The 26,163-nt window shown below is 47.4% G+C and overlaps 1 protein-coding gene across 2 annotated transcripts; it reads right to left on the reverse strand.

Moving 5' to 3' along the window:
* Positions 1 to 4,442: 4,442 nt before the first annotated feature.
* On the reverse strand, positions 4,443 to 26,163 carry LOC125446582 (tumor necrosis factor ligand superfamily member 15-like). 2 transcript variants are annotated; one of them, XM_048520268.2, is made up of 5 exons: positions 26,041 to 26,163; positions 21,685 to 21,724; positions 17,006 to 17,089; positions 8,086 to 8,535; positions 4,443 to 4,996 (listed from the first exon to the last, which is right to left on the reverse strand). In XM_048520268.2, the coding sequence occupies exons 1-4, from the start codon at positions 26,155 to 26,157 to the stop codon at positions 8,102 to 8,104; spliced, it is 675 nt and encodes a 224-aa protein (XP_048376225.1). In that variant the 5' UTR covers positions 26,158 to 26,163; the 3' UTR covers positions 4,443 to 4,996; positions 8,086 to 8,101. The 2 variants fall into 2 exon arrangements, with proteins under 2 accessions (XP_048376225.1, XP_048376224.1); XM_048520267.2 differs by lacking the exon at positions 4,443 to 4,996 and having other exon boundaries at positions 7,471 to 8,535.

The raw sequence follows: 26,163 nt of genomic DNA on the forward strand, positions 1-26,163 counted from the left end.
AGAGGGGATGTGGAATTCACTTCCTGAAAGGGTGGGAGAGGCAGAAACTCTCATCACTTTGAAGAAGTATTGAGATGTGCAGTTGTAATACCAAGGTAGACAAGACTATGGGCTTAAGGTTGGAAAAATGAAATTGGAATAGCACAGACTTGATGGACTGAACAGCCTTTCGCTGTGCAGTGGATTTCCATGAACCTCTGATATCGGCTATCCATTGCTCATCTCTCCCCTTTTTCAGTGATGTTTCCCTTTCAGGCTGGGTATACGCTCAGATTGAGTGATCAGGAATGAGGTGGGCTGGGGGGTGTTGTGGTTGTTCAATAGAGTCAAACAGCAGCGGACCCTTGTGGATGAAAGCGGGCATCTTCCAGAGGCCGTCCACAGAAAGGAGCAGTCTGAGGAAACACCTCCTGGAACAAAAACAAAGTTGCTGGAAAAGTTGATCGTCTGGCAGCATCTGTGAAGAAAAACGTCAGAGTTAATGTTTCAGGTCCAGTGATCCCCCTCCGCTCAGAACTGGGTTGTGCTGAGAACTGCCTCTGTGACTGGCTCGCTGGCACCAAATGCAGGCAGCTTGTGGTATTGCCCTAATCTGACATTTCAGTTTATCCCATTCAAACCCTGCACTTGTTCCTCTCTCTCTCTGTCTTTGGCAATATGGCCCCACCCCAGATATCCTGTGAGGTGGGGCATGCAGTACCAGCCGCTGGTCTGTGGAAAATTCTGTGAATGATGGGCATCAGAAGCATGCTGGTACTTCATCAATATTTAGAAAAAAATTTAAGGGCAATGTGTCAAGTATGCCATAATTCTGTGTCTCTACATCCCCAAAAGTCAATGACCCTATAAGTTGAGATAACAAGGTGTAGAGCTGGATGAACACAGCAGGCCAAGCAGCATCAGAGGAGCAGGAAAGCTGATATTTCAGGCCTAGACCATTCTTCAGAAATGGTTTCCTGCTCCTCTGATGCTGCTTGGCCTGCTGTGTTCATCCAGCTCTACACCTTGTTATCTCAGATTCTCCAGCATCTGCAGTTCCTACTATCTCTGACCATATAACCTGAACAGCTTCTGACCCAATTTTCCTAACCTGTGACCTTACATTTCCTTGACTTTACATTTTTCTGACACCATATACTAATGACCCTATATTCTGTTGACCCTATACTCTATTGACAATATATTCTGAGGACCCCATATTCTATTGACCCTGTATTCTGTAGATCACATGTTCTGATGATTGCCTAACCCCCTGTTCGCATATCTGACCTATTACCATGTTGTAGACTCATTGCAGCCTGGCTCCAGATTGATTTAGGGACTGGGTCTCGTTTGTTCATTTCACATACAGCTTGGGTGCTAAGCATTCAGACTGGATAACAGCTTGCTCTTAGCCGACGCCATGAAACAAGCTCATGTTTTATGGTGGCGTCCAAACAGGCTCCCAGCCTGTCTAACTGCCTCAGTACAAGCTCTTGGCCTGTCTAACCAGCCTCAGTATAGGCTCTCTAACTGTCTCACCAGCCTCTCTCCTGCCGAAGCGTCACCGGACCCAAAACGTTAACTCTGATTTTTTCCTTCACAGATGCTGCCGATATTGCTGAGCTTTTCCAGCAACTTCTGTTTTTGTAACCAGCCTCAGTGCAGGCTCCTGGATTCTCTAACTAGCCTCAGCACAGGTTCTCATGCTGCCCAACCACCCTCGGTACAGGCGCTCAGCCTGTCTAACTAGCCTCAGTACAGGCTATTGGCTTGTCTAATTAGCCTCACTACAGGCTATTGGACTGTCTAACTAGCCTCAGTAGATGGTTGGCTTGTCTAACCACCCCCGGTACAGGCACTCAGCCTGTCTAATTTACCTCAGTACAGGCTCTCGGCTTGTTTAATTAGCCTCAGTACAGGCTCTCGGCCTGTCTAACTAACCTCAATACAGGCTCTCAGTCTGACTAGCCCCAGTACAGGCTGTCAGCCTGTCTCACTATCCCTTCCCTTGCTGCACTGCCCAAGAGGGGAGTTGAAGTGGAAACTATCACAGCCTTTAGAAAGCGCTTGGATGAGCATTTGAAGTGTCGTAACATTCTAGGCTTTAGGCTTCTTGCCCAAAATGAGACTAGTTGCATATCTCTGAGGGTACAGACTCAATGGGCCAAAGGACCTCCTCTATACGGTATGATTCTATAATAGTAGTGGGTAGATGAAGGCTTGGTGGGAAAGCAGCCGCTCAGTCTGACTCTCCCCACAATGGGAAGTGTGCAGGGAAATGCAAATCATACGCTACAGCACTCATTCAGCAGAAATAAATCTCTGAACTTCACCTACAAAGGTTAGGTTGCTATTTATTATAATATTAATTTTCCTGTTTCTTGTTTATAAACAATTTTTGGAGACGGAGGTAAACAGAGCCATTAATATATCCATTCCATTAAGTCGCATTGATGCCATTGCTCAACAAGGCTGGGATTTTCTGTTCAATCTCAGCTTGTGGGCATCACTGACTGGGCCAGCATTTACAGCCCATCCCTAATTTACGTAAGATGGTAGTGGTGAGCTACCTTCTTGAACCGCTGCAGCCATTGGGCTGTAGGGACTTGCACAATGCCACTGGGAGGTAAATTCCAGGATTTCGACCCAGTGAGAGTGAAGGAAGGGTAATATATTTCCAAGTTAGGATGGTGAGTGGCTTGGAGGGGAACTTGCAGGTTTGGTGCTCCCATGTATATGCTTCCCTTGTCCTTCGAGATGGAGGTGGTCGTGTGTTTGGAAGGTGCTGTCTAAGGATCTTTGGTGAATTTGTGCATTGCATTTTGTAGATATTACACACTGCTGCTATTGAGTATTGGTGGTGCATGGAGTGGATGCTAGTGGATGAGGTACTAATGAAGCAGTGTCTATTGGCCTGCACCTGATTTCCAGAACTGTAAGAAAAGCAAATTAAAAACGTGTATTTATATTGCGCCCGTCAATGCCTTGAAAACTACTCAAAGGAAAGTGAAATATTTTTGAAATATTGCAATGGAGAAAATGCAAGGGCCACTTGGTGCATGGTAAGTTCCAAAAGAACAACAAAACCTCTTACTCTGCAGCGAGGCCACCCTCAGTGGGTTTGAGAGGAGGAATGTTATTGGGGTGGAATTTCAGGCATGGATCAGAGAGCAAAATGGTGGGATGTGGGAGGGCCTGAAATTTGGAAGGGCGCACAGAGATCCTAGTGCGTGGTTGGGGTGGAGGAGGTTTGACAGATGGCAGGCGTCAGACCAAGGACGGAATTGGAAACAAGAATGGAGTTGGGCAGGGAGTTGGGGGGGACACAGCAGGGAACACAGCAGCAACAAGATCAGAATGTCAGCGGGAGCCGTTTTCAAACCACAATCGACCTTGGGTCATTCCTCCTCAGTGAGTGGAGAAGGGGAGGGGGCAGGGGAGAAGGTAAATGCAAGTTGTTGTTGTGGAACTCCCTGGGTGAAACCAATGGTTCCCCCTGCTGCTCAGTCAATGGAATCACGCCTCCCTGCAGCCATTCAGAGCCCTGGGGGCCATGAATGATGGTCCATGACATTTCTTTGAGTGTTTCCAGACTACAAAGTAAATGCCATAGCAAGTCAGACTCTGAGTGAGCTATACCAAGCCACAATGCTCTGGATTCAGCTCCGAGATTGGAGGATTGGAAGACCTCTCTCCCTCTCCCCTCTTACACAGCACCAACTCACAGGAGCCCCATGCTGGTGTGTTTTCCCAGTCCCCAATCGATCATTGGAGAGGATTTGCTGATGGAATGCTGCTATCTGGCAGCGAGCCAGTGTCGGGACGAACACTGTGATGTTGTGAGAGATGAACTGTCATGGCAGAGTGGTAACATAAGACTTGTATTTCAGTCTGGGCGCTATGGCCCAGCAATAAATTCTAAACATGAGGGCATCCCAGAATGTCATTATTACAACATGACGACACCTTCGCAGGGAGTATCAGTGTTCATTGTACCACCTCCTGGAACAGCCCTAATCAGTGGGAGGACCATTTAAATACACTTGTCCAAATCAAAGTCACAGGTGGGAAATGTTTAATCTCTCCATCAGTGCAGTGACCGACCTGGAAATCCCAAAGATATGGTTGTCTGATTGTAATTGCAGATACAATGACTTCCTATATCTATTACTGATTACACTAAAGTCAAAAACAGGCAGACCAGCATATCTCACTCCCAGAGGGAGAAAGGAGAGTGCATGACCCATTGACCCACCCAGTGCCAGAGGGAGGCAGTTTCTGATCCACTGTCCCACCCAGCGCCAGAGGGAGACAGTGTCTGACCTACTGTCCCATCCAGTCCCATAGCGGGGAAAGGTCTGACATAATTCAGGTACATTAACGTAGTGAATTCAATGTCTTTTTCAGATATACCTCTAACTGACAAACACAGAATTCCAGTTGCTGGTTCAGTTTCTGCAGACAATACCTGAAAAAATTCCAAATGCAAAATTCATCAGATCAGCACAATGCTTTGATAGTTGCCCCTCATGTTTAACAATCCGCATGCAGTGTAAAACCCCGCACATTAAGAAAATAAAATTACATTGGCATATTACATAAATTGTGCAGCACCTTCCTGTCGATGGCCTCCATTTGGCAACCAAACAGAGAGTTCATTAACTTATTGAAATGTAACATTCTGAAAGCGCTTGAGCGCCTCAGTGCTAACAGACTGTCCCTGTACCCCTTTACACACACTGCCACTCAGAGGGTCATCTAGGACATTGCATGGGTCACAGTCTCACAATAACGGATTGACCATTTCAGGCTGAGGTGAAGAAAAATGTCTTAGCTGGAAGGCTTATGAATCTTTGTAATTCTCTCTCCCAGGGAGCCATGCACATCCTGTTTATCAGTGTATCCAAAATCCATGGGATGTGTTGGAAATTCGATGAGTATGGAGGAAGGGGAGGGGAAAGGCTCGAACGACTTCCCCCACTGTGACACTGTAGCTGACAATGGAGTAATTGCCCTGGATACATTGAAGATACAAAAGCACAGCTTAGTCACCAATGACAGGGAATTGTGTGGACATTCATCTCTCAATCACACTCTCTTCCTGTAACACCCTCTTTAGAAACCAATCCCATTGCACTCACTTTTATTTGATCAGCATCTGGATCAGAGATAACAAGGTGTAGAGCTGGATGAACACAGCAGGCCAGCAGCATCAGAGGAGCAGGAAAGCTGACGTTTTGGGCCTAGACCCTTCTTCAGAAATGGGGGAGGGGAAGGGGGGTTCTGAAATAAATAGGGACAAATGGGGAGGTGGATAGAAGATGGATAGATGAGAAGGTAGGTGGAGCGGAGACAGACAGGTCAAAAAGTCCGTAAAGGTGAGTGTAGGTGGGGAGTTAGGGAGGATATAGGTCAGTCCAGGGAGGATGGACAGGTCAAGGGGGTGGGATGAAGTTAGTAAGTAGGAGATGGGGGTGGGGCTTGAGGTGGGAGGAGGGGATAGGTGAGAGGAAGGACAGGTCAGGGAGGCGGTTTTGGGATGTGGTGGGGGAAGGGGAGATTTTGAAGCTTGTGAAGTCCACATTGATAACATTGGGTTGCAGGGTTCCCAAGCGGAATATGAGTTGCTGTTCCTGCAACCTTCGGGTGGCATTGTTGTGGCACTGCAGGAGGCCCATGATGTATATGTCATCTGAGGAATGGGAGGGGGTGTTGAAATGGTTCATGACTGGGAGGTGCAGTTGTTTGTTGCGAATTGAGTGTAGGTGCTGTGCAAAGTGGTCCCCAAGTCTCCGCTTGGTTTCCCCGATGTAAAGGAGGCCACAAAAGGTACAGCGGACACAGTACACCACATCAGCAGATGTGCAGGTGAACATCTGTTTGATGTGGACAGTCTTCTTGGTGCCTGGGATGGGGGTGAAGAGGTGTAGGGGCAAGTGTAGTGCTTCTTGCGGTTGCAGGGAAAAGTGCCACGTGTGGTGGGGCTGGAGAGGAGTGTGGAGCGGACAAGGAAGTCACAGTGAAAGTGGTCCCTCTAGAAAGCAGACAAAGGTGGGGATGGAAGAATGTTGGTGGTGGGGTCGGACTGCAGATGGCGGAAGTGTCGGAGGATGATGCTTTGGATCTGGAGGTTGATGGGGTGGTATGTGAGGACGAGGGGGGATTCTGTTTTGGTTGTTATTGCGGGATGGGGTGTGAGGGATGCGTTGCGGGAAATGTGGGAGACAAGGTCGAGGGTGTTCTCGACCACTGACGGGGGGATGTTGCGGTCCTTGAAAAACGAGGACATCTGAGATGTACGGGAGTGGAATGCTTCATCCAGGGAGCAGATGCAGTGGAGTCAAAGGAATTGGGAATGGAAGATGGCATTTTTGCGGGAAGGTGGGAGGGAGGAGGTGTATTCTAGGTAGCTGTGGGAGTCAGTGGGTTTGAAATGGATATTGGTTTCTCGGTGGTTGCCAGAGATGAAGACAGCGATGTCCAAGAAGGAGAGAGGGGTATTAGAGATGGTCCAGGTGAATTTAAGGTTGTGGTGGAAGGTGTTGGTGAAGTGGATGAACTATTCGAGCTCCTCGTGGGAGCACGAGGCGACGCCAACACAGTCGTCAATGTAACGGAGGAAGAGGTGGAGTTTAGGGCCTGTGTAGGTGCGGAAGAGGGACTGTTCCACGTAAACTACAAAGAGGCTGGTATTGCTTGGGCGCATGCAGGTACCCATGGCTATCCCCTTTGTCTGTAGGAAGTGGGTGTCTGAGCAAGGGTCACTCGACCCAAAACGTTAACTCCGATTCCTCACCACAGATACTGTAGACTTGCTGAGCTATTCCAGTGATTCCTGTTCTTTTCGTTTCTGATTGCAAGTTACTGCTGTGTGTCTTTCTTTCTGCTGTGGAACAGGTTGTTTTCCAACAGAAATCTGCTGCTTCAATGCAAACGTAAGCAATCAGATGGTGCTCAAAGCTTGTTTGCATTAGGCAAATACAACAGTGTGAATGAACTAGCCAGCGTGGATAACTTGAGATAACAGCAGGCCGAGCAGCAAACAGCTCTTACACCTTGTTACCTTGGATTCTCCAGCATCTGCAGTTCCTACTAGCTTGGAGAACTGTGTGGTGAGCACAGACCTGGTCACCATGCTGAAAGTAGTTAACAAACGTATAGGGACTAGCTCAGAGAGGTTGACTGGATTATTATCAGAATTGAGGTGGATTGTGTTTTGAGGCCAGGCTTGTATATCTGGAGTTTAGAACAGTAGGAGAAGACTTGATTGAAATATGCAAAATCCCGTGTAATCCTGATCAGGCAAAAGGATGTTTCCTCCTGTGGGATGATTTAGAACGGGGGTGGGGGTGGGGGGTGGGTGGCACTGTTTAATAATTGGAGGTCGTCCAGTTTAGTGTTTGAGACCAAAAACATTTCAGGTTGGTTGCAAGTCTTTGTTACTCACTTCCTGACAAGGTGTTAGAAACAGGGTTTTGGCATATTTATTTAAGGCAGAGGTAGATAGATTCTGATGAGCAAAGAGAGGTGAAAGGTTATTGGGGAGGGGTTAGGTGGAAATGCGAAGCTGAGGTTATGGTCAGATCAAACATGATTCTTCTTACTTTTTATTCACATCAGTGTCACTGGCTGGGCCCAGCATTTACTGTCCATTCCTAGTTACCCTTGAGAAGGTGGTCGTGAGCTGCCTTCTTGAGCTGCAGAATACCCTTAGGAAAGGGAATTCCAAGATTTTGTCTGAGTGACAGAGAATGAACAGCAATATATATCGAAGTCAGGATTGTGAGTGGCTTTGGAGGGGCCTTGCAGGAGTGGGGTGCTTTCATGTAGCTGTTGGTCTTGAATGGCAGTCTCATTGGGGCTGAATGGCCACATCCTCCTCCGATCTCACATCTCAGGCAAAATGCATCCCAATCATCTCAACCCTCTAACTGCTGACCTGACAGATTGTGGGGTGGGGGTATTGTAGTTAATCATCTCTGTCCCAATAACCTTTCCATGGGCAGAATCTACCCCTCCCCAAATGGGGAAAAGTCTTTTGGCAAGTGCCCCTGGTGAACCCCTCCCTACCCTCGTGGGGTAGTGCCTTTCTCTTTTGCCCACCTGATCACCCTCAAGTTCACAACATAAATGCTCCAAAGAAGGTTTTCTGCTCCACATGCTCCACCATGGCCATCTTGTTGACCGTGACGAAGAGCCTGTCCCTCTCCTGCAGGACAAACAGGGCTCCCTGACTGATGGCAACATGCCAGTCCCCTGTGCCACCCTCACACACTGACTTGGTGGCAGTCAGCAGTACAGTGGGCTCGGGGTAGGAGTCTGCCCTCTTGTAAACATTGTGGGTCAGGACACTGGTGCTGGACTCCTGCACCCCCAGCTCCTCACACGAGGGTAGGTAGAAGGCCACCTGGGAGTACACATAGTACAGGCCGCTCTGCGGGATCTGTAGGTGCCCGTCTGCATATGCCATGTTGGAGTAGGCCATGCCGGTCTCAATGGCCCAGTCCAGGGCCTGGAACTGCTCCTCCTCACTCACGTTCCAACCTTTCAGGCCTGTAAACAAAGAATGGCAGGGTTAGTCACCCAGGGACAGGAGTTACGGATTGCACCTGTCTCATCCCAGCTCTCCAGCCCCATCTCCCACTTCCCTTCTCTGTACCCTGGAGACATGATGTACGTGAACATGGGGGTGAGGCTGAACTTGTAGAAGGCATCAGTTTGACTTAAAACTCAAACCGAACAAGCTAAAGAAATTCAGCAGGTCCGATCAAGAGTTAAACAGAGATAATGTTTAAAGTCCAGGAGCTGTTTGTCAGCACTGAGAGCAGGTGGGAACGGGTGGTATTTGTGTTGAAGCAGTTCTAAGGGAAGGGTTTCTCGACCTGAAACATCAAGTCTGATTTCTCTCTACAGATCTGTTGACCTTTTCTGGCAATTTCTCTTTTCAGTGCGGAGCCCTGAAGCCTGCAGGGAGAGCTGATGAGGACCTCCATCGTCTTCTGTCTTTCTTTTCGAGTCCCAGCATTCACAGTTCTTTATTCTTATACCTGTTTGGCCTCGACTGGAGTGTCATGTCCAATTCTGGCTGCATATTTTTTGGAAAGTTTTTTTTTAATTTCTTCCCGGGACGTGAGATTGCCCATCCCTAATTGCTGCTTGAATGTGGTGGGCTCGCTAAGGTCGTTCCAGAGGGCAGTTAAGAGTCAACCAAAGTGTGTCTGGAGTCAAATGAATGCCTGACCAGGTAATGACAGTGGAATTCCCATGCTAAAGCATATTAGTGAACCAGAAGAGTTTCTACAACTACAGACAATGGTACAATGCTGCTATTGGGCTAACATTTTAATCCAATTCTTTTTCCTGACATGAATAGAATCAGAGAGGGTGCAGAGAACGAGTTTTGAGACCAATTCTGGGGAGGAGAGACTTCAATTACGAGGTTGGAGAGACTGGATCTGTTTTCCTCAACAGCAGGTTGAGTCAAACTCTCCAACACCATGAGGAGTCTAGAGAGAGTAGGCCGGGAGAAACTGTTCCAATTAGTGGAATTATTGAGAACGATAGAGCACAGATCTAAGGTAAATGGCAAGCAAGGCAGACAGAGACATGAAGAGAAACTTTTATCCTTTTGCCTAAACATTCTGGAGTTTAGAAGAGGCAGACGTGACTCACTCGAAACATATCAGATCCTCAGGGGACTTAACCAGGTGGATATTGAAAAAATGTTTCTTCTTCTGAGACAATCTAGAACTCAGGGTCATAATTTGTAAATAAAGGATCACCCATTTAAGACAGAGATGCAGAAACATTTTTTTTTCTCTCTCAGAGGGTTGCAATTCTTTGGAATTCCTTTTCTCAAAAGGCAGACCATGCAGAATCTTTAAGTATTTTGCAAACAGAGTTATAGATTCATACATCATGGAAACAGACCCTTCAGTCCACCCAGGCCATGCCGAATTTAATCTCAAACCAAACTAGTCCCACCTGCCTTCCCCTGGCCCATATTCCTCCAAATCTTTCCTATTCACATACTTATCCAAACGTCTTTTAAACTTTGTGACTGTGCCCATATCCACCACATCCAGTTCATTCCACACATTAACTACTCTCTGTGAAAGAGAATTGCCCCTAATGTTTGTTTCTAATCTTTCTCCTCTTATGTTAAAAATACACCCCTAGTCTTGAAATACCCTGACCTAGGGAAAAGACATCTGTCATTCACCAATACTCCTCAGTATTTGATAAACCCCTATATAGTCACCTCTCAAACTCCTACACTGCAGTGAGAAAAGCCCCAGTCTATCCAGTCTCTCCTAATAGCTCAAACTCTTCATTCTTTGCTATATCCTGGTAAACCTTTTCTGAATGCACTCCAGTTTAATAGTATCCTTCCTATATCTGGGTGACCAGAAGCGGGCACAGTACTCCTAAAGAGGCTTCACCAATATCCTGGATAACCTCAACATAGTGTCCCAACTTCTACACTCAACGGGCTGAGTGATGGAGGCAAGCATGCCAAATGGCTTCTTAACCACTATGTGATGCAAACTTCCAAAGAATTATGTGCCTGAATTCCGAGATATTTAGATTCTAGATTAACGAGGGCAATGAAAAATTATTTGTGATAAGTAGGATTGTGGAGTTGAGGTTTGAATCAGATTAGCCATGATCTTATTGAATGATGGAGCAGGTTTGAAAGGCTGAGAGGCCTGCTCTCATTCCTTGTCTGTATGCTTGCTGAGAGTGGTCTGGGTCTACAATGTACTGCATGAGAGTGTGGCTGAGGCAGGCCATTTGAGAGGGAATTTATTATTTGAAAGGAAGGATGTACAGGTTTTGAGGAAAATGTCCATTCAAAGAGTTAGTACACACACAATGGACCGAATGGTTTCTTTCAGCACTGTTCTGTGATTCTATTGGTAACTGGGCCTCCAGCCCTGGAATTCCAAAGAACAAAGAATTCGCTCTTGAAACCTTCTCTGCCTCTCCTCTCCTCAATTCGGAAGTTGTTCTCACCTCCCCCACCCCAGCCTGTCTCATGTCAGAGATAATGGGAACTGCAGATGCTGGAGACTCCAAGATAATAAAATGTGAGGCTGGATGAACACAGCAGGCCAAGCAGCATCTCAGGAGCACAAAAGCTGACGTTTCGGGCCTAGACCCTTCATCAGAGAGGGGGATGGGGGGAGGGAACTGGAATAAATAGGGAGAGAGGGGGAGGCGGACCGAAGATGGAGAGTAAAGAAGATAGGTGGAGAGGGTGTAGGTGGGGAGGTAGGGAGGGGATAGGTCAGTCCAGGGAAGACGGACAGGTCAAGGAGGTGGGATGAGGTTAGTAGGTAGCTGGGGGTGCGGCTTGGGGTGGGAGGAAGGGATGGGTGAGAGGAAGAGCCGGTTAGGGAGGCAGAGACAGGTTGGACTGGTTTTGGGATGCAGTGGGTGGGGGGGAAGAGCTGTGCTGGTTGTGTGGTGCAGTGGGGGGAGGGGATGAACTGGGCTGGTTTAGGGATGCAGTAGGGGAAGGGGAGATTTTGAAACTGGTGAAGTCCACATTGATACCATATGGCTGCAGGGTTCCCAGGCGGAATATGAGTTGCTGTTCCTGCAACCTTCGGGTGGCATCATTGTGGCAGTGCAGGAGGCCCATGATGGACATGTCATCAAGAGAATGGGAGGGGGAGTGGAAATGGTTTGCGACTGGGAGGTGCAGTTGTTTGTTGCGAACTGAGCGGAGGTGTTCTGCAAAGCGGTCCCCAAGCCTCCGCTTGGTTTCCCCAATGTAGAGGAAGCCGCACCGGGTACAGTGGATGCAGTATACCACATTGGCAGATGTGCAGGTGAACCTCTGCTTAATGTGGAATGTCATCTTGGGGCCTGGGATGGGGGTGAGGGAGGAGGTGTGGGGACAAGTGTAGCATTTCCTGCGGTTGCAGGGGAAGGTGCCGGGTGTGGTGGGGTTGGAGGGCAGTGTGGAGCGAACAAGGGAGTCACGGAGAGAGTGGTCTCTCCGGAAAGCAGACAGGGGAGGGGATGGAAAAATGTCTTGGGTGGTGGGGTCGGATTGTAAATGGCGGAAGTGTCGGAGGATAATGCGTTGTATCCGGAGGTTGGTGGGGTGGTGTGTGAGAACGAGGGGGATCCTCTTGGGGCGGTTGTGGCGGGGGCGGGGTGTGAGGGATTTGTCGCGGGAAATGCGGGAGACGCGGTCAAGGGCGTTCTCAATCACCGTGGGGGGAAAGTTGCGGTCCTTAAAGAACTTGGACATCTGGGATGTGCGGGAGTGGAATGTCTTATCGTGGGAGCAGATGCGGCGGAGGCGGAGGAATTGGGAATAGGGGATGGAATTTTTGCAGGAGGGTGGGTGGGAGGAGGTGTATTAGTCCAACCTGTCTCTGCCTCCCTAACCGGCTCTTCCTCTCACCCATCCCTTCCTCCCACCCCAAGCCGCACCCCCAGCTACCTACTAACCTCATCCCACCTCCTTGACCTGTCCGTCTTCCCTGGACTGACCTATCCCCTCCCTACCTCCCCACCTACACCCTCTCCACCTATCTTCTTTACTCTCCATCTTCGGTCCTGTCTCATGTCAGGTTGCTACACCTCTTTCTCTCCACTGAAATATGACTCACAAAGGGCTCGGATGCATTCTTTAGAAAAAAGGTCTTTTGTAATAATTATAAATTGTACAATGAGTTCTGACTTGTGAGCAATCATATAAACTACCATGAAATATTCATGCCCAACCTCAATCTATACTGCTTCAAGCTTGTGAAGAAAAGGACCAGATTAAAATCTGAGCACTATCATGTTGCAGTAATAAAAACCAAAAGAACTTTACTTCTCCTTCACTCCCAACAACTCCACCCCCAATAGCCCCACAGCACCTTGCTCTGCAAATGCCAAAAGTATAACACTTGCCCATTTACCTCTTCCCTCTTCATTATCCGAGGGCACAAACACACCTTCCAGGCAAAGCAGCACTCCACCCGCGCTTCCCACAATCTAGTCTACTGCATTCACTGCTCACAATGTGGTCTTCTCGACACTGGAGAAATTGGGTGACCACTTTGCAGATATACGTTCTGCTTGCAAAACGAGCTTCCAGTTGCCTGCCACTTTAACACACCGCCCTGTTCCCTGAGCAATGTCTCTGGCTCAGGCTTGCTACGACACTAACTGGAAGAACAACACCTCATTTTCTGCTTGGGGACCTTGCAGCCTTCAGGATTTATGATTGAGCTCAATAACTTTAGGGCTTCAACTCTCCTCTGTCTTAAACCCCTACCCCACACACCAGGCCTTATTATCACACATAGTCTGCTATTACACACAACCCATTGTCAGCCACCAACAGTCTCTATTAATAGCTTTCCACTCTCCTAGCCAATTTGTTATTCACTCATAAAGTCACAGAGATGTACAGCACAGAAACAGACCCTTTAGTCCAACTCGTCCGTGCTGGTCAGCTCTCCTAGTCCCATTTGCCAGCATTTAGCCCGTATCCCTCTAAATCCTTATTCATATACCCATGTGGATGCCTTTTAAATGTTATAATTGTACCAGTCTCCACCACTCCCTCTGGCAGCTGATTCCATACACCCACCACCCTCTGAGTGAAAAAACTTACTCCTTAGGTACCTTTTAAATCTTTCCCCTCTCCCATTAAGACTGTGCCCTCTAATTTTGGACTCCCCCACCCCAGGGAAAAGACCTTGTAAATTCATCCTATCCATGCCCCTCATGATTTTATAAACCTCTATAAGGTTACCCCTCAGCCTCCGACCCTCCAGCGAAAATAGTTCCAGCCTATTCAGCCTCTCCCAGTAGCTCAAACCCTCCAACACTAATAACATCCTTCTAAATCTTTCCTAAACCCTTTGACATTTCACAACATCCTTTCTTCCTGTAACAAAGAGGCCCGAATTGCATGCAGTAATCCAAAAGTGGCCTAAGCAATGTTCCGTACAGCCACAACATGACCTCCCAATTCCTATACTCAATGCATTAAGCAATAAAGGCAAGCATACCAATGCCTTCTTCACTATCGCATCTACCCGTAATTCTACTTTCAAGGAACTATGAACCTGCACTGCAAGGTATGTTTGTTCAATAACACTCCTCAGGGCCTTTTCATAATATGTGAAATCCTGCCCTGATTTGCCTGTCCAAAATGCAGCACCTCTCTTTTATCTAAATTAAACTCCATCTGCCACTCATTGGCTCATCTGATCAAGATCCTGTTGTACTCCAAAGTAACATTCTTCCCTGTCCAATGGCACCTCCAATTTTGGTGTCATCTGCAAACTTACTGACCATCCCTCCTATGTTCACATCCAAGTCATTCATATAAATGTCAAAAAGCAGTGGTCCCAGCATCGATCCTTGTGGCACAGGTCTCCAACCCAAAAAGCAACCCTCCACCATCACCCTCAGTCTTCTACCTTTAAGTTACTTTTGTATCCAGACAGCAGTTCGTCCTCTATTCCACATGACCTAACCTTGCAAAACAGTCTACCTTGAAGAATCTTCTCAAAAGCCTTACTGAAGCCCAGATAGACCATGTCGACCACTCTGCTCCCATCAATCTTCTTCATTACTTCTTCAAAAAACTCAGTCAAGTTAGTGAGACACAATTTCCCACACACAATGACTACTCCTAATCAGTATGTGCCTTTCCAAATACATGCAAATCCTGGGCCGGGGTAGGAAGGGGGCCTGGAGGAACTGGCATCTACATATTAACCAAAACCAACATGGCTCTGAGCAAAAGACAACCTGAAAGTTCAGCAACACAAACTTCCACAATTTCATAACAGCAAAGTGCTGCAGAAATCTGAAATCATATCAATCCAGAGAAGCTCAGGCAGGGGCAGGGAAGCAGAGGTAATGTTTTCAGGTCAGAATTCTCAATTGAAAGTGGAGCCCAGGGACAACTCCCTCCACAAGGACAGGACCAGGCTGTGTTCCAGATGGCAGAGCCACAAACTGACAGGAGAAACCGAGTATCTCAGGCGTTCTCACATGATGACAGTTGGAAATCTACAGACAACAGCGACAACAAGCTTTATTTGCACAGCTACCTTCGTGTCATTGTGTCGAAGATGTTTCTGAATCTCACAGATTGCCCATGCAGAGCATGAGACTGAGCCGCGTCCGAAGTTATCAGACCAAAGGATTACACCCCCGACTGTAAAGTGGTCCGTTTTAAACATAACCATAGAAATGTTATGCTACACAAGAAGGCCATTCAGCCCATTGTCCCCACTCTGGCTCTCCGAATGAGCAACTTTGTGTCATTCTCCTGCATTTTCCCATAATCCGGCAGACTCTTTCCCTTTGAAGAACCACCCAATTTCTTCCTGAATGTCTCCTTGGAACCTACTCCACCACATTATCAGGCAGCACTTTCCAGGCCCTCAGTACTCGCTGAGCAATTTTTCTTACCTCACATTTGTTTCTCTTGCCAATCACCTTCAATCTGTGCCTTCCTTTTCTCATTTCTTTTACGAGTGTGAACAGTTTCTCCCTATCTAATCCAGAATCCTCGTGTTTATGAAAATTTTGACCAGATCTCCTCCCACCCTGCTCGTCTCCAAGGGCGACAGTTCCGGCTTCAAAACTGAAGTTTCTCATCCCTGGAATCATTTTTGAAAACCGTGTCTGCTCTCTCTCCCACACATCCATATCCTTCCTATAACGTGATGCCTACAATTGTCCACAATTCTCCTGGTGATGTCTAACCTGTGTCTGGTACAAATGCAACATTACCTCCGTGCTCTTGTACTCTGTCCCAGTTTTAAAACCCTAAAAAAACGCAAAGTGAGTTAGTGAAAGTGGCAGATTTAGGCATGACTAAGGTGGGGGAACAATTAAAACTAAAGCTATAATTGGGAGGGTCAACAGTCAGATTTGAAGCAAAACAGAGAGCATAGGGGATGGTGGATCCTGCAGTGAATGGCCTTCACCAGGAGTGTTTTAACAATGAAAAGGATATTAAAAAGATGTTATTGCTGGCCTGGCTGCCAATTTCAATCAACAAACACAGAGAGTGATGGGTGATGGATGATTGCTCTGGATCGAGATACAGACTCCAGCCTTTTGGATAGACTTGGGTTTTGAACGGTTGAAGGTGAGAGATCAGGCAGGAGAGGCTGTCGTAAGTCATTTCAGGAAGGCGACATGGAGGGGGGCCACAGTAATAGATGGACTGAGGTCCACATGAGTCAAGCAAGGCAGACAAAATGCGTCTTTGTGATGGAGAAGGTGCTTGACCTGGGATGGAAATCAGATTGTTGTTCCTAATGTTGGTTCAGGACATTTCGGATCAACTCTCAGTCAGGGGGTGGGGCGGTGCCCAGGGTGAGGAAATGGAATCAGTTGCAAGGGAGTGGAGTTAGTAGCATCTACACATTCCTGACACTGTTCCAATTTCTGACAGCTCCATCATGGAACAGGACCTTGTCCAGAACATTGTAAGAAAGTCTGGTTTTGAACATCATATGATAATCAAGCCTGAGTTCAGAGAAACTCAATACATGATATTAGGGAAAATGAAAGTGAAAACATCAGGGAGGTGCAAAGTGATTCATTCACGTAGAAAGAATGCAGAGAAAAATACAGGGTACAATTCTATATTGGGTTTGTATGCATGTGAGCGAGAGAATGTCTATGTGTGTGTGTGAGAGAGAGACTGGGTGCTGTGAGAGTGGTTACTACAGACAGAAAGGCAACACTGACCAGGAGAGGTAACAGTGTGGAACTTGGGTGAGGGGAACACAGCAGGCCAGGCAGCATCAGAGGAGGAGGAAAATCTGTGAGATTTTCTAAAGAAGGGTCCTGACCCGAAACATCCTGCTCCTCTTATGCTGCCCAGCCTGCTGTGTTCCTCCAGATCTACACTGTGTTATCTTGGACTCCAGCATCTGCAGTTCTTACTGTCATTGACCAGGAGAGGGAGAAGTAACAGTCGACAGTGACGCCGCACCATCAGGTCAGGAGTTCTTAAAACATAGCCGACACATACCCGTGAGGTGAGCCACTGGCTTCTCCCGACCTTGTCTGCTCCCCAGGTACTTCAAATTAACAGAATTGCTATCAAAATGTGGCTCTGTAAAAGACAAGAGAGAAAAATTGCACATGATTGACCTTATTCATGAACACAGAAACACAGACACACATAGATGCGCACACACAGATAAAATTGATGTCTTTCCATCACCCTGGGGTTGAGATAGATAATGTCCTCACCGCCAAGTTAGGAGAAACAATTACCACTGCAGGGATTTGTGACATACTTCATGGAGAACACGGTTCGAGGTCTAACTCGCTGCCAACACAGCATGACATGATCTCTTGGGCCTAAGCCTAAGGTTGCAAACCCAGGACCCAGGTCTAGGGGCTGCACAAGTGTCCAGGTCGCTGGGCTCCAGCCAGGCCAGGAGGGTCTACAGAGATACACTCGCACTCAATCCAACTGATGCTGCAAGGTGATGGAGAGGAACCCACCCAGCCCACACCCTCAGCTGCCTGGTTCTGTCTCTCCCTGGGTGACCTAGTCCAGGGACCTGGACACTGATGGAGGCTCAACCTTAGGAAGGAAGAACTCACTTGTGGCCACCCGGAGGATGGGCCATGGGTCACCACCTCTGTGGGCAGTTCTGGGTGTGGGCCACCTGAGAAAGATTGGGTGGAGGGATGGGAAATGAGATTTCACATCATCTCCCTCCCCATGCCTGACATTCAATTTCATCTCCTTTAGCTGGAATGTGGCTCAGCTGACTACTGAAGTCCCCACCTGCCGCCCTCACCTTCATCCTCCTCCTCAGTGGGTCACAAAGTTGCAGGTTCAGATCCTACCCCAGGGCCTGAGATCCTGCTCTGAGGCTGCTGACCCTCCAGTGCAGTACTAAGGGAGTGCCACACTGTTGGCTGGCAAGGACGCCCACTCTGCTTCCACAAACAAGATTGAGGGAGTTACCCCCTGCCACCTTGCCCAATACTCATCCCTGATCAGCATCATATGATCTGCTCACTGTCACAGTGGGTGACTGCACTCCTTGTCAAACGTGTGGTTTGCAGTTGCCTGCTGGTCATGGCCAGAATGTTATATGAATGCAGGTCTCACTTTGTCCTTTTTATGATGAATCGAACGCATGTGAGGAGACGTTCTGAAAGGGGTGAGATGTCGATCATTAAACTGATCTAACCAGGGGCTCAGTAAGTCAGTGCCCATTGCTAATGAGGGGACTGATGACTGGGCAAAGTGTGAAACGAGCTGGCAATCCTCTCAGAATCACAGCCTCACCATGGGAGTGGGCAAACCTCCTGTCCTCTCCATGTGGTCAGCAGATGCCCACGATGGGACTCACAGGCTCACGATAGTTTAGGGTGGGGTACCGGAACAAAACTGGAGGCACAGGTAGGCCAACTGCCACAGCCCAGGACGGTAAGCTGAGGGCAGTAGGTGGTGGACTTCGGTAGTCGGCTGAGCCACATTCCAGCTAAAGTGAGATGAAATCAAATGTCAGGCACAGGGAGGGAGATGTTGTGAAATCTCACTTCCCATCCCTCCACCTGATCTCTCTCAGGCGGCCCACACCCAGGTGCACTGTAACAAGTTGGAAAACCTGGCCTCTCCGTGCAGCATTCCCACTAAGTAGCACTCCCTGTACGATATCTGCCCTCACTGTCACACAGTCCAGTTCTAACACTGTCTCAACACTCTGTCTTTTGCACCACATAGTATCACTTGGGAGGAAGGGAGCGGTTCAACCAAACATTTGGAGAAGGAATCCTGTTGGATAGGGCGGAATTCCCAGCATTACACTTACTATGACCGAGTAGGAGTTCAGGATCAAACACATCTGGGCATGCAGGTCCACGATTTCCTAAAAGTGGCAACACAGGTGGCCAAGGTGACTCAGAAGGCATATGGCATGCTTGCCTTCAACACCCAGGGCATGGAGTACATGAGTTAGCAAGCCATGTTGCAGCTATATAAAACTCTTGCTTTTGGAGTATTGCGTGCAGTTTTGGTCACCACATTGCCAGAAGGACATGGAAGCTTTGGAGAGAGTATAGAGAAGGTTCACCAGGATGTTGCCTGGTCTCCAAAGCATTGTCCATGAGGAAAGGTTAAAAAGGCTAGGATTGTTTGCACTGGAAAGACGGAGGCTGAGGGGAGACCTGATAGTGGTCTACAAAATTATGAGAGGCACAGATAGGGTGGGTAGTCAGAGGCTTTTTCCCAGGATTGACATTTCAACTACAGGGGGGCACAGGTTCAAAATGAGAGGAGAAAAGTTTAAGGGAGATGTGCGAGGGAAGATTTTTATGCAGAGAATGGTAGGATCCTGGAACGCACTGCCAGAGGAGGTGGTGGAAGCAGGCACACTGGTGACATAGAAGAGGCATCTGGATGATTACATGAATAGGGAGGAAATAGAGGTATACTGACCGAATAAGGGTAGAAGGTTTGTTTTTTAGTTTAGTCAGGGCATGATGATCATTACTGGCTTGGAGGGCCAAAGGGCCTGTTCCTATGCTATACTTCTCTTTTGTTCTTTTTTTCTCTTTGTCAACCCAACCAACTCAAACCTGCTTAACAGTGTCCAATGTGATCTGAACATTTTGAACAAGCAGGGGCCTCATGGTATTGTCACCAGGCCACTAAACCAGAGACTCAGTTTATGTCCTGAGGACTTGGTTTGAATCCTGCTGTTGGTGGAGATTAAATTCAATAAAAATCTGGAATTGAGAGTCTAATGATGACTGGAAACCATTAACAATTGTTGGGGGAAAGCTCATCGGGTTCACTAATGGCTTTCAGGGAAGGAAATCTCCCAGCCTTACCTGGTCTGGCCGACGTGACTCCAGACCCACACAAACATAATTGACTCTTAACTGCCTTTTGAGATGAGTCAATAAACCCTCATCCTGTGAATGAGTAATTTAAAGAAAAAGTCTGTTTGTTTTATGAGGAAAGACTGAGCAGTTTAGGCAAAACCTGTTGTGCGGGTTTAGGAGAACGAGAGGCTGATCTTACAGAGAGGTTGGATGCTGAAGGAACTTATTAATGTGGACGTGGAGACGATTTCTCTCCCTTGTGGTGGAATTTAGTTTATGAAGGGTCTCCTATTTAAAACAGAGGTGAGAAGGAATCTGAGACAACACGGTGTGGAGCTGGAGGAACACAGCAGGCCAGGCAACATCAGGGGAGCAGGAAAGCGGACGTTTCTGTGAGATTTTCTGAAGAACTGTCCTGGCCTGAAATGTCAGCTTTCCTGCTTCTCTGATGCTGCCTGGCCTGCTGTGTTCCTCCAACTCCACACTGTGTTATCTCAGACTCCAGAATCAGCAGTTCTTACTATCTCTGAGAAGGAATATCCTCTCTCACTGGATTATTAATCTTTTTACTTCTATTCCCCGGACAGCAGTCGATCAATGAATTTTTAAAAGTCTAAGTTCAGTGAATTTATAATCAACAAAGTGAGGGATATTTCGGGAGGGGGTGTGGACAGGAAAGTTGAAGCCAGAACCAGCTTGGAGGGTGAGGGGTCAGTGGAGCAGTGGAGTAACAGAATTGTCCGTAGACTAGTTGATTGATAAGGTCCAGAAGTCATGGGATCAAATCCCACTACAGCAACAGGTGAAATTGCAATCAAAAGTGAGTCTAAGTAATAGTAACCATGAAATTGCTTTTTATAAAAAAAAATGTCTGTTGACTGATGTCCCTCAGGGCAGTTTGGCCTACATGTGGCTCCAGACCCACAGCAATGTAACTGCCATCTGAACTGGCCCCGAGTGTTTCTCTATTCAAGAAATAGACTATCCAGTCATGAACATGCCCCATGAAAGAACAAAGTGAGATATAAAAGGTCTTGCTGAATTACAGAACAGGCTCAATGGGTTGAATGGCTTGCTCCTTTTCCTCAGATAATCCAACCCACATCAGTTGTCCAATAGTGACACAGGAGAGCCTTTCCACCCAGGTATTTTGATACAAATCACAAGACAGGAAACGTTGTGCTTCACAAACATTTTTCCCACAATGTAAAATTCCTCCTAACCTTCATTACTGATTGATTGAGGACAAGATTGATTCCATTCAGTCAATATGGAGCTCCTAGCACTGCTGTTCCAATCCAGCAACTTGACTGACGCTCCTAGCGTGGCACTGAGACCTCACTGCACGGTCCTTTTGGCTCAGTGTTAGACAAAGACCTCTTGCATCTTCTATTCGCCCATTCACGACTGTGCTCCATGGCTCCTCTCAACTCCTAGCTGAACTGAGATTTGACTTGAAAATTCCCATCCTTGTGTTCAAGGCCATCTTACCTCCCACCTCAATCCTCCCCAACTCTAATCTCCTGCAGCCACAAATAACTCTGAGATTTCTACGCTCTGGCCTGTGGAAAAACACAGATTTTGACAAGTACAACAGGGGAGGCCAGACTCTGAAATTCCTTCCTTAGAGTTTAGCAGCTCAGTCTTGTATAACTTACTCCCACCCCTTTTGAGTTGTGAGTAACTCTCACTAATATCTCCTCACACAGCTCAATATCAAATTCTGTTTGATAACTGCACCTGTGAAAGCCTTGGGGGCTTTTTTGTTAACTAAGAAAATGTAGAAGAGTAGGCCTTTGGCCTTCAAGTCTGTGTGTGTGTGAGCAAACAAGATACCATTCAGCAGGGTTGCCTTACCGTGACTGGTGTTTGAGCTTCTTAGCTGGAAGTTAAGGCACTGAAAAGTGAAAGGGAGATAATGGTTATGAATGGCCGGCAGAGGTCAGGTAGTCGTCTCATACATTCCTGATTAACAACCAAAATACTGTGGATGCTGGACATCCAAAAAATAAAACAAAAACAAATGTGGCTATAAGAGAAACTGTACTTGTGACACCAAGGCAAGTGGGAGTATGGGCAAAACTCTGGGAAAAGGGATGAGACTCGTTCAGTGCTTTCACAGATCAGTTCAGGCAATTTCTGCGGGAGAGGGAGAACGAGAGTTCACATTTCAGTTTGGGGCAACTTTTCCCCAGAACCTTTCTGTTAAAACATTATCTCTTGTTTCTGTCTCCAGCACAGATACTGCGTTGAATGCAACTTGCTGTGGGGTGTCTTGGAGTCACAGAGGGTGGCAGAAAAAAAAAAGCCCTTCAGCCCATTGAGTCTGTGCCGGTCTCTACCCAAAACGTCAAACTTTCCTGCTCCTCTGATGCTGCTTGGCCTGCTGTGTTCATCCAGCTTCCCACTGTGTTATCTCCAACTATTTGCATCCTATTTACCAGCTGGTCTAAATTCTTCTGAAATGTGATGAGGGTTCTTGTCTCTCCCACCCTCGCAGGTAGTGAGTTCCATATTCCCAACACCCTCCAGGTGAAAATGCTCTTCCTCACATCCCCACAAAACCTCCTGCCTCTAACCTTCAATCAATGCCTCCACCACTCATTGACCCCTTGACCAAGGGGAAACGTTTCTTTCTGTCTACCCTGTCTGTGCGCACCATCATGTTAAACATCTCAAACATGTCCATCCTCGGTCCCCTCTGTTCCAAGGAAAAACGACTCCAGTCTGTTCAGTTAGTCTTCTCGACAGTCATCAGGATAAATAAGAATGTGGAACGATTGATCAGCTATGATAGTATTGAATGGTGGACCAGGCTCAATAGGCAGAAGATATTTGTGCAGAACTGGACTGGAGTTGATAGGGTTCCTGTGAATACACTCATGACAAGTAAGGCCTGTTTGTGTGCATTTATTAAATACAGACCTGGCCTGACCACAGCTCTGTGTATCCTTCCAGCTTTTACAGCCAACAAAGTCTTTTTGATGCTCAGCCACAGACAGTTGTGTGCCACACACACACACACACACACAGCCACTTTTGACATGCAGGAATGACACAGCAAAATCCCACAAGGAGAAATGCGATGAGCGGATTCCCTTCTTTCGGTGACAGAATGAACGGGCCTACTGTTCAAGAGCCCCGATTGCAGGCTGTGATAGAATATTCTGAAGTTCCCAGTTTTAGGATGGAGATTATTAAGCTGAACAGGGGTCAGAAGAGATTTTCCAGGATGTTGATGGGAATGGAGGGTTTGAGTTAAAAGAGAGGCTGGATGGGCTGAGGCTTTTTTCACTGGAAGGTCAGAGGTTGAGATGTGCGCTTACAGAGGTTAACAATTTCATGGTGGATACAGATAAGATTAATGGTGGGTGTCTCTTCCCTAGGATGGAGGATTTCAAGTCTAGAGGTTATGTCTTAAAATGGGAGGAGAATGATTTAAAAAAGACGTAAGGGCAAACCGTTTTTACACAGTGTGTGGTTTGTGAGTGGAAGGTACTTCCTAAGGAAGTGGTGGATGTGGGTACAATTGAAATTAGATAAGTGCATGAATAGGAAAGGTTTGAAGGGATATGGGCCAGGAACAAGCAGATGGGGCTAGCTTAGTTTAGGATTATGTTCAGCATGGACTGGTTGGACCAAATGGCCTGTATCCATGCTATATGACACTATGACTCTATGACTCTCACAAAGTTGTTCGCCAAAGGCCCATTCTTTATTTTCTTAACGTATAGCATGTTACAAGTTGAGGATCTGTGTTTGTTGCACTTCCTGAGGTGTAGTCCTCATAAAATTCTGATTCTGGCCTCCCTCAAATTCGAGGTGGTAGGTGAGTAGGAGTTGGTGTTCTAGCGGCTCTCTCTAACTCAGAGACAGCAACCACCATGAACCGACACTAATGCAACCATTTCCCTGTGGCTGACAACGCTGACAGAGGGAAGTCCTCAGGCAGGTGACTGGAGGGATTTCTAGACAGAGAACTTCCCACAGTGTACGAAATATCTTCAAATGCACTCTGTGGGCCATGAGACACTCCCCCGCCCTGTTTGAAAGTAATCTCAGGATGCCTTTGTGTGCAGCCATTTAGAAAAAGCAGAAGGACAGTTTGTAAACAAAGTACTATCCATAACCACGAAGCTGGCACGATACCACTGCATCTACTCACTCCAGCTCGGGCCTTAGCAGCAGAAGTGTATACTATCTGCAAAATGAACTGCAGAAATTCACTAAAACTCCTCAGTCATCACCTTCAAAACCCATGACTTCCACCCAGGACAAGAGCAGCAGGTATATGGGAACATCACCACCTTAGGTTCCCCTCCAAGCCACTCAGAATCCTGACTTGGAAATATATCACCGCTCCTTCACTGTCACTGTGTCAAAATCCTGGAATTCCTTCCCTAATGGCATTGCGGGTCAACCGATAGCAGATGGGCTGCAGCAATTCAAGAGCAATAGGGACAGTTAACAAATGCTAGGCCCAGCCAGTGATGAATATATCCTATGGTTGCAAAAATCAATGATTTGACGGGAAGAAGAGTCAGTTATAATTTGCAGGCATTTAACAAACAGGAATAAACATGTCAGTAAACAGGTAACACTGAACCCAGACTCCAAGGCTTTGATGAACCGAATCCCAGAGAATAACAAGACTCACTCTTGTCAATGCTCAGGCAGATATTTATTTTCACAAAGTTTTTGTTTCTCAGGTTTTTAACTGTTGTCACCTGCACCTTTATTGAACAGACAATGTCTGAACTCTGTAAATTGTCCGTCACAGGCCCTTTGGCATGACAGGAGGGAGGACAGTCAAGGGGACAGGCTATTAAGTTTCAAATGATGGAATTTGGTTTGAACACCTTGCAGCAATTTATCCAGGACCAGTTTGAACAGGGTTTGGCGGAATCAAGATGAGGCGGGTGAAGGAAGACATGACATTCTGTGTATTTCACTCTGGAGCAAAAAGGATGTGATGTTCTTTGTACAACTCGGCTGCATGCTTGACACTGTGGAGTGAAACAGTGGGGTAGACTTCCCAGGGAAACCCACTAGTAGATGGGTTGTGAGATTGCCTCCTAGATGAGCCAAATCTCTGAACAGCACTGCTAATGGGCCGAGGAGATCAGGGCCTGATCAATATAGCCATAACCGGCTGCCAGAGTGACATATCATAATTGTCAAGGTATTTTACTGTGAAACAGAATTGCCAGTGGGTGCACTGCACGGTCAGAGGAAGAGTAATGAGGAAGTGCTGCACCATCACAGGATCAGTACTGAGGGAGTGCTGCACAGTCAGAGAGTCAGAAATGAGGGAGTGCCGCACTGTGAGACGGTCAGTACTGAGGGAATGCCGCACTCTCAGAAGGTCAGCACTGAGGGATTGCTGCACTGTCAGAGGATCAGTACTGAGGAATAACTGCACTGTGACATGGCCAGTACTGAGGGAGGGCTGCACTGCCAGAGAGTCATTATGAGGGACTGCTGTACTGTCAGAGGGTCAGTACTGAGGAACAGCTGCATTGTCAGAGAGTCAGTACTGAGGGAATGCTGCACTGTCAGAAGGTCGGTACTGAGGGAGTGCTGCACTGTCAGAGCGTCAGTACCGAGGGAGTGCTGCACTGTCAGAGGGTCAGTACTGAGGGAGTGCCGCACTGTCAGAGGGTCAGTACTGAGGGAGTGCTGCACTGTCAGAGGGTCAGTACTGAGGGAGTGCTGCACTGTCAGAGGGTCAGTACTGAGGGAGTGCTGCACTGTCAGAGGGTCAGTACTGAGGGAGTGCTGCACTGTCAGGGGGTCAGTACTGAGGGAGTGCTGCACTGTCAGGGGGTCAGTACTGAGGGAGTGTTGCACTGTTAGAAGGTCAGTTCTGAGGAAATGCTTCACTATCAGTGGGTCAATACTGAGCGATAACTGCACTGTGAGATGGCCAGTACTGAGGAAGTGCTGCACTCGTGCGTCAGTCCTGAGGGAGGGCCACATTGTCAGAGGGTTAGTATGAAGGAAGTGCTGCACTGTCGGGCAGTCAGTACTGAGGGAGTGCTGCACTTCGATCGTCAGTGCTAACTCTCTGGTGAAGGTGTTTGAATACTCACTGCATATCCGCCCCGTGAGCATTTCTTAATCAAAGAGGATGAACAACTGTTTCAAGCGACAGTTAGTCAGCAGCACGTTGTCGGAGCGGAGAGCGAACATCGTGAGAGAGAATTTGCTTACCTGGAAACCAAACCTGCGAACGTACAAGGCCAGGGCAATGTTGGAACAGATGAAGAGAGCAGTCACTGCCACCGAATAGGACATGAGACTTTTTTCAAAATGTTCCTTTAGTGGCATTGTGGA

The sequence above is a fragment of the Stegostoma tigrinum genome, chromosome 34 (assembly GCF_030684315.1).
Source record: "Stegostoma tigrinum isolate sSteTig4 chromosome 34, sSteTig4.hap1, whole genome shotgun sequence".
Taxonomy (NCBI): Eukaryota; Metazoa; Chordata; class Chondrichthyes; order Orectolobiformes; family Stegostomatidae; genus Stegostoma; species Stegostoma tigrinum.

Bases quoted from the DNA above. Each gene is read 5' to 3' on its own strand.
- LOC125446582 (XM_048520268.2), bottom strand. From the start codon at position 26,157: ATGCCACTAAAGGAACATTTTGAAAAAAGTCTCATGTCCTATTCGGTG. The intron at 17,090-21,684 runs GTAAGGCAACCC...TGTCTTTTACAG, and splicing joins AAGCTCAAACACCAGTCACG to AGCCACATTTTGATAGCAAT. The intron at 8,536-17,005 runs GTATGTGTCGGC...CTTTGTTTACAG, and splicing joins GCCAGTGGCTCACCTCACGG to GCCTGAAAGGTTGGAACGTG.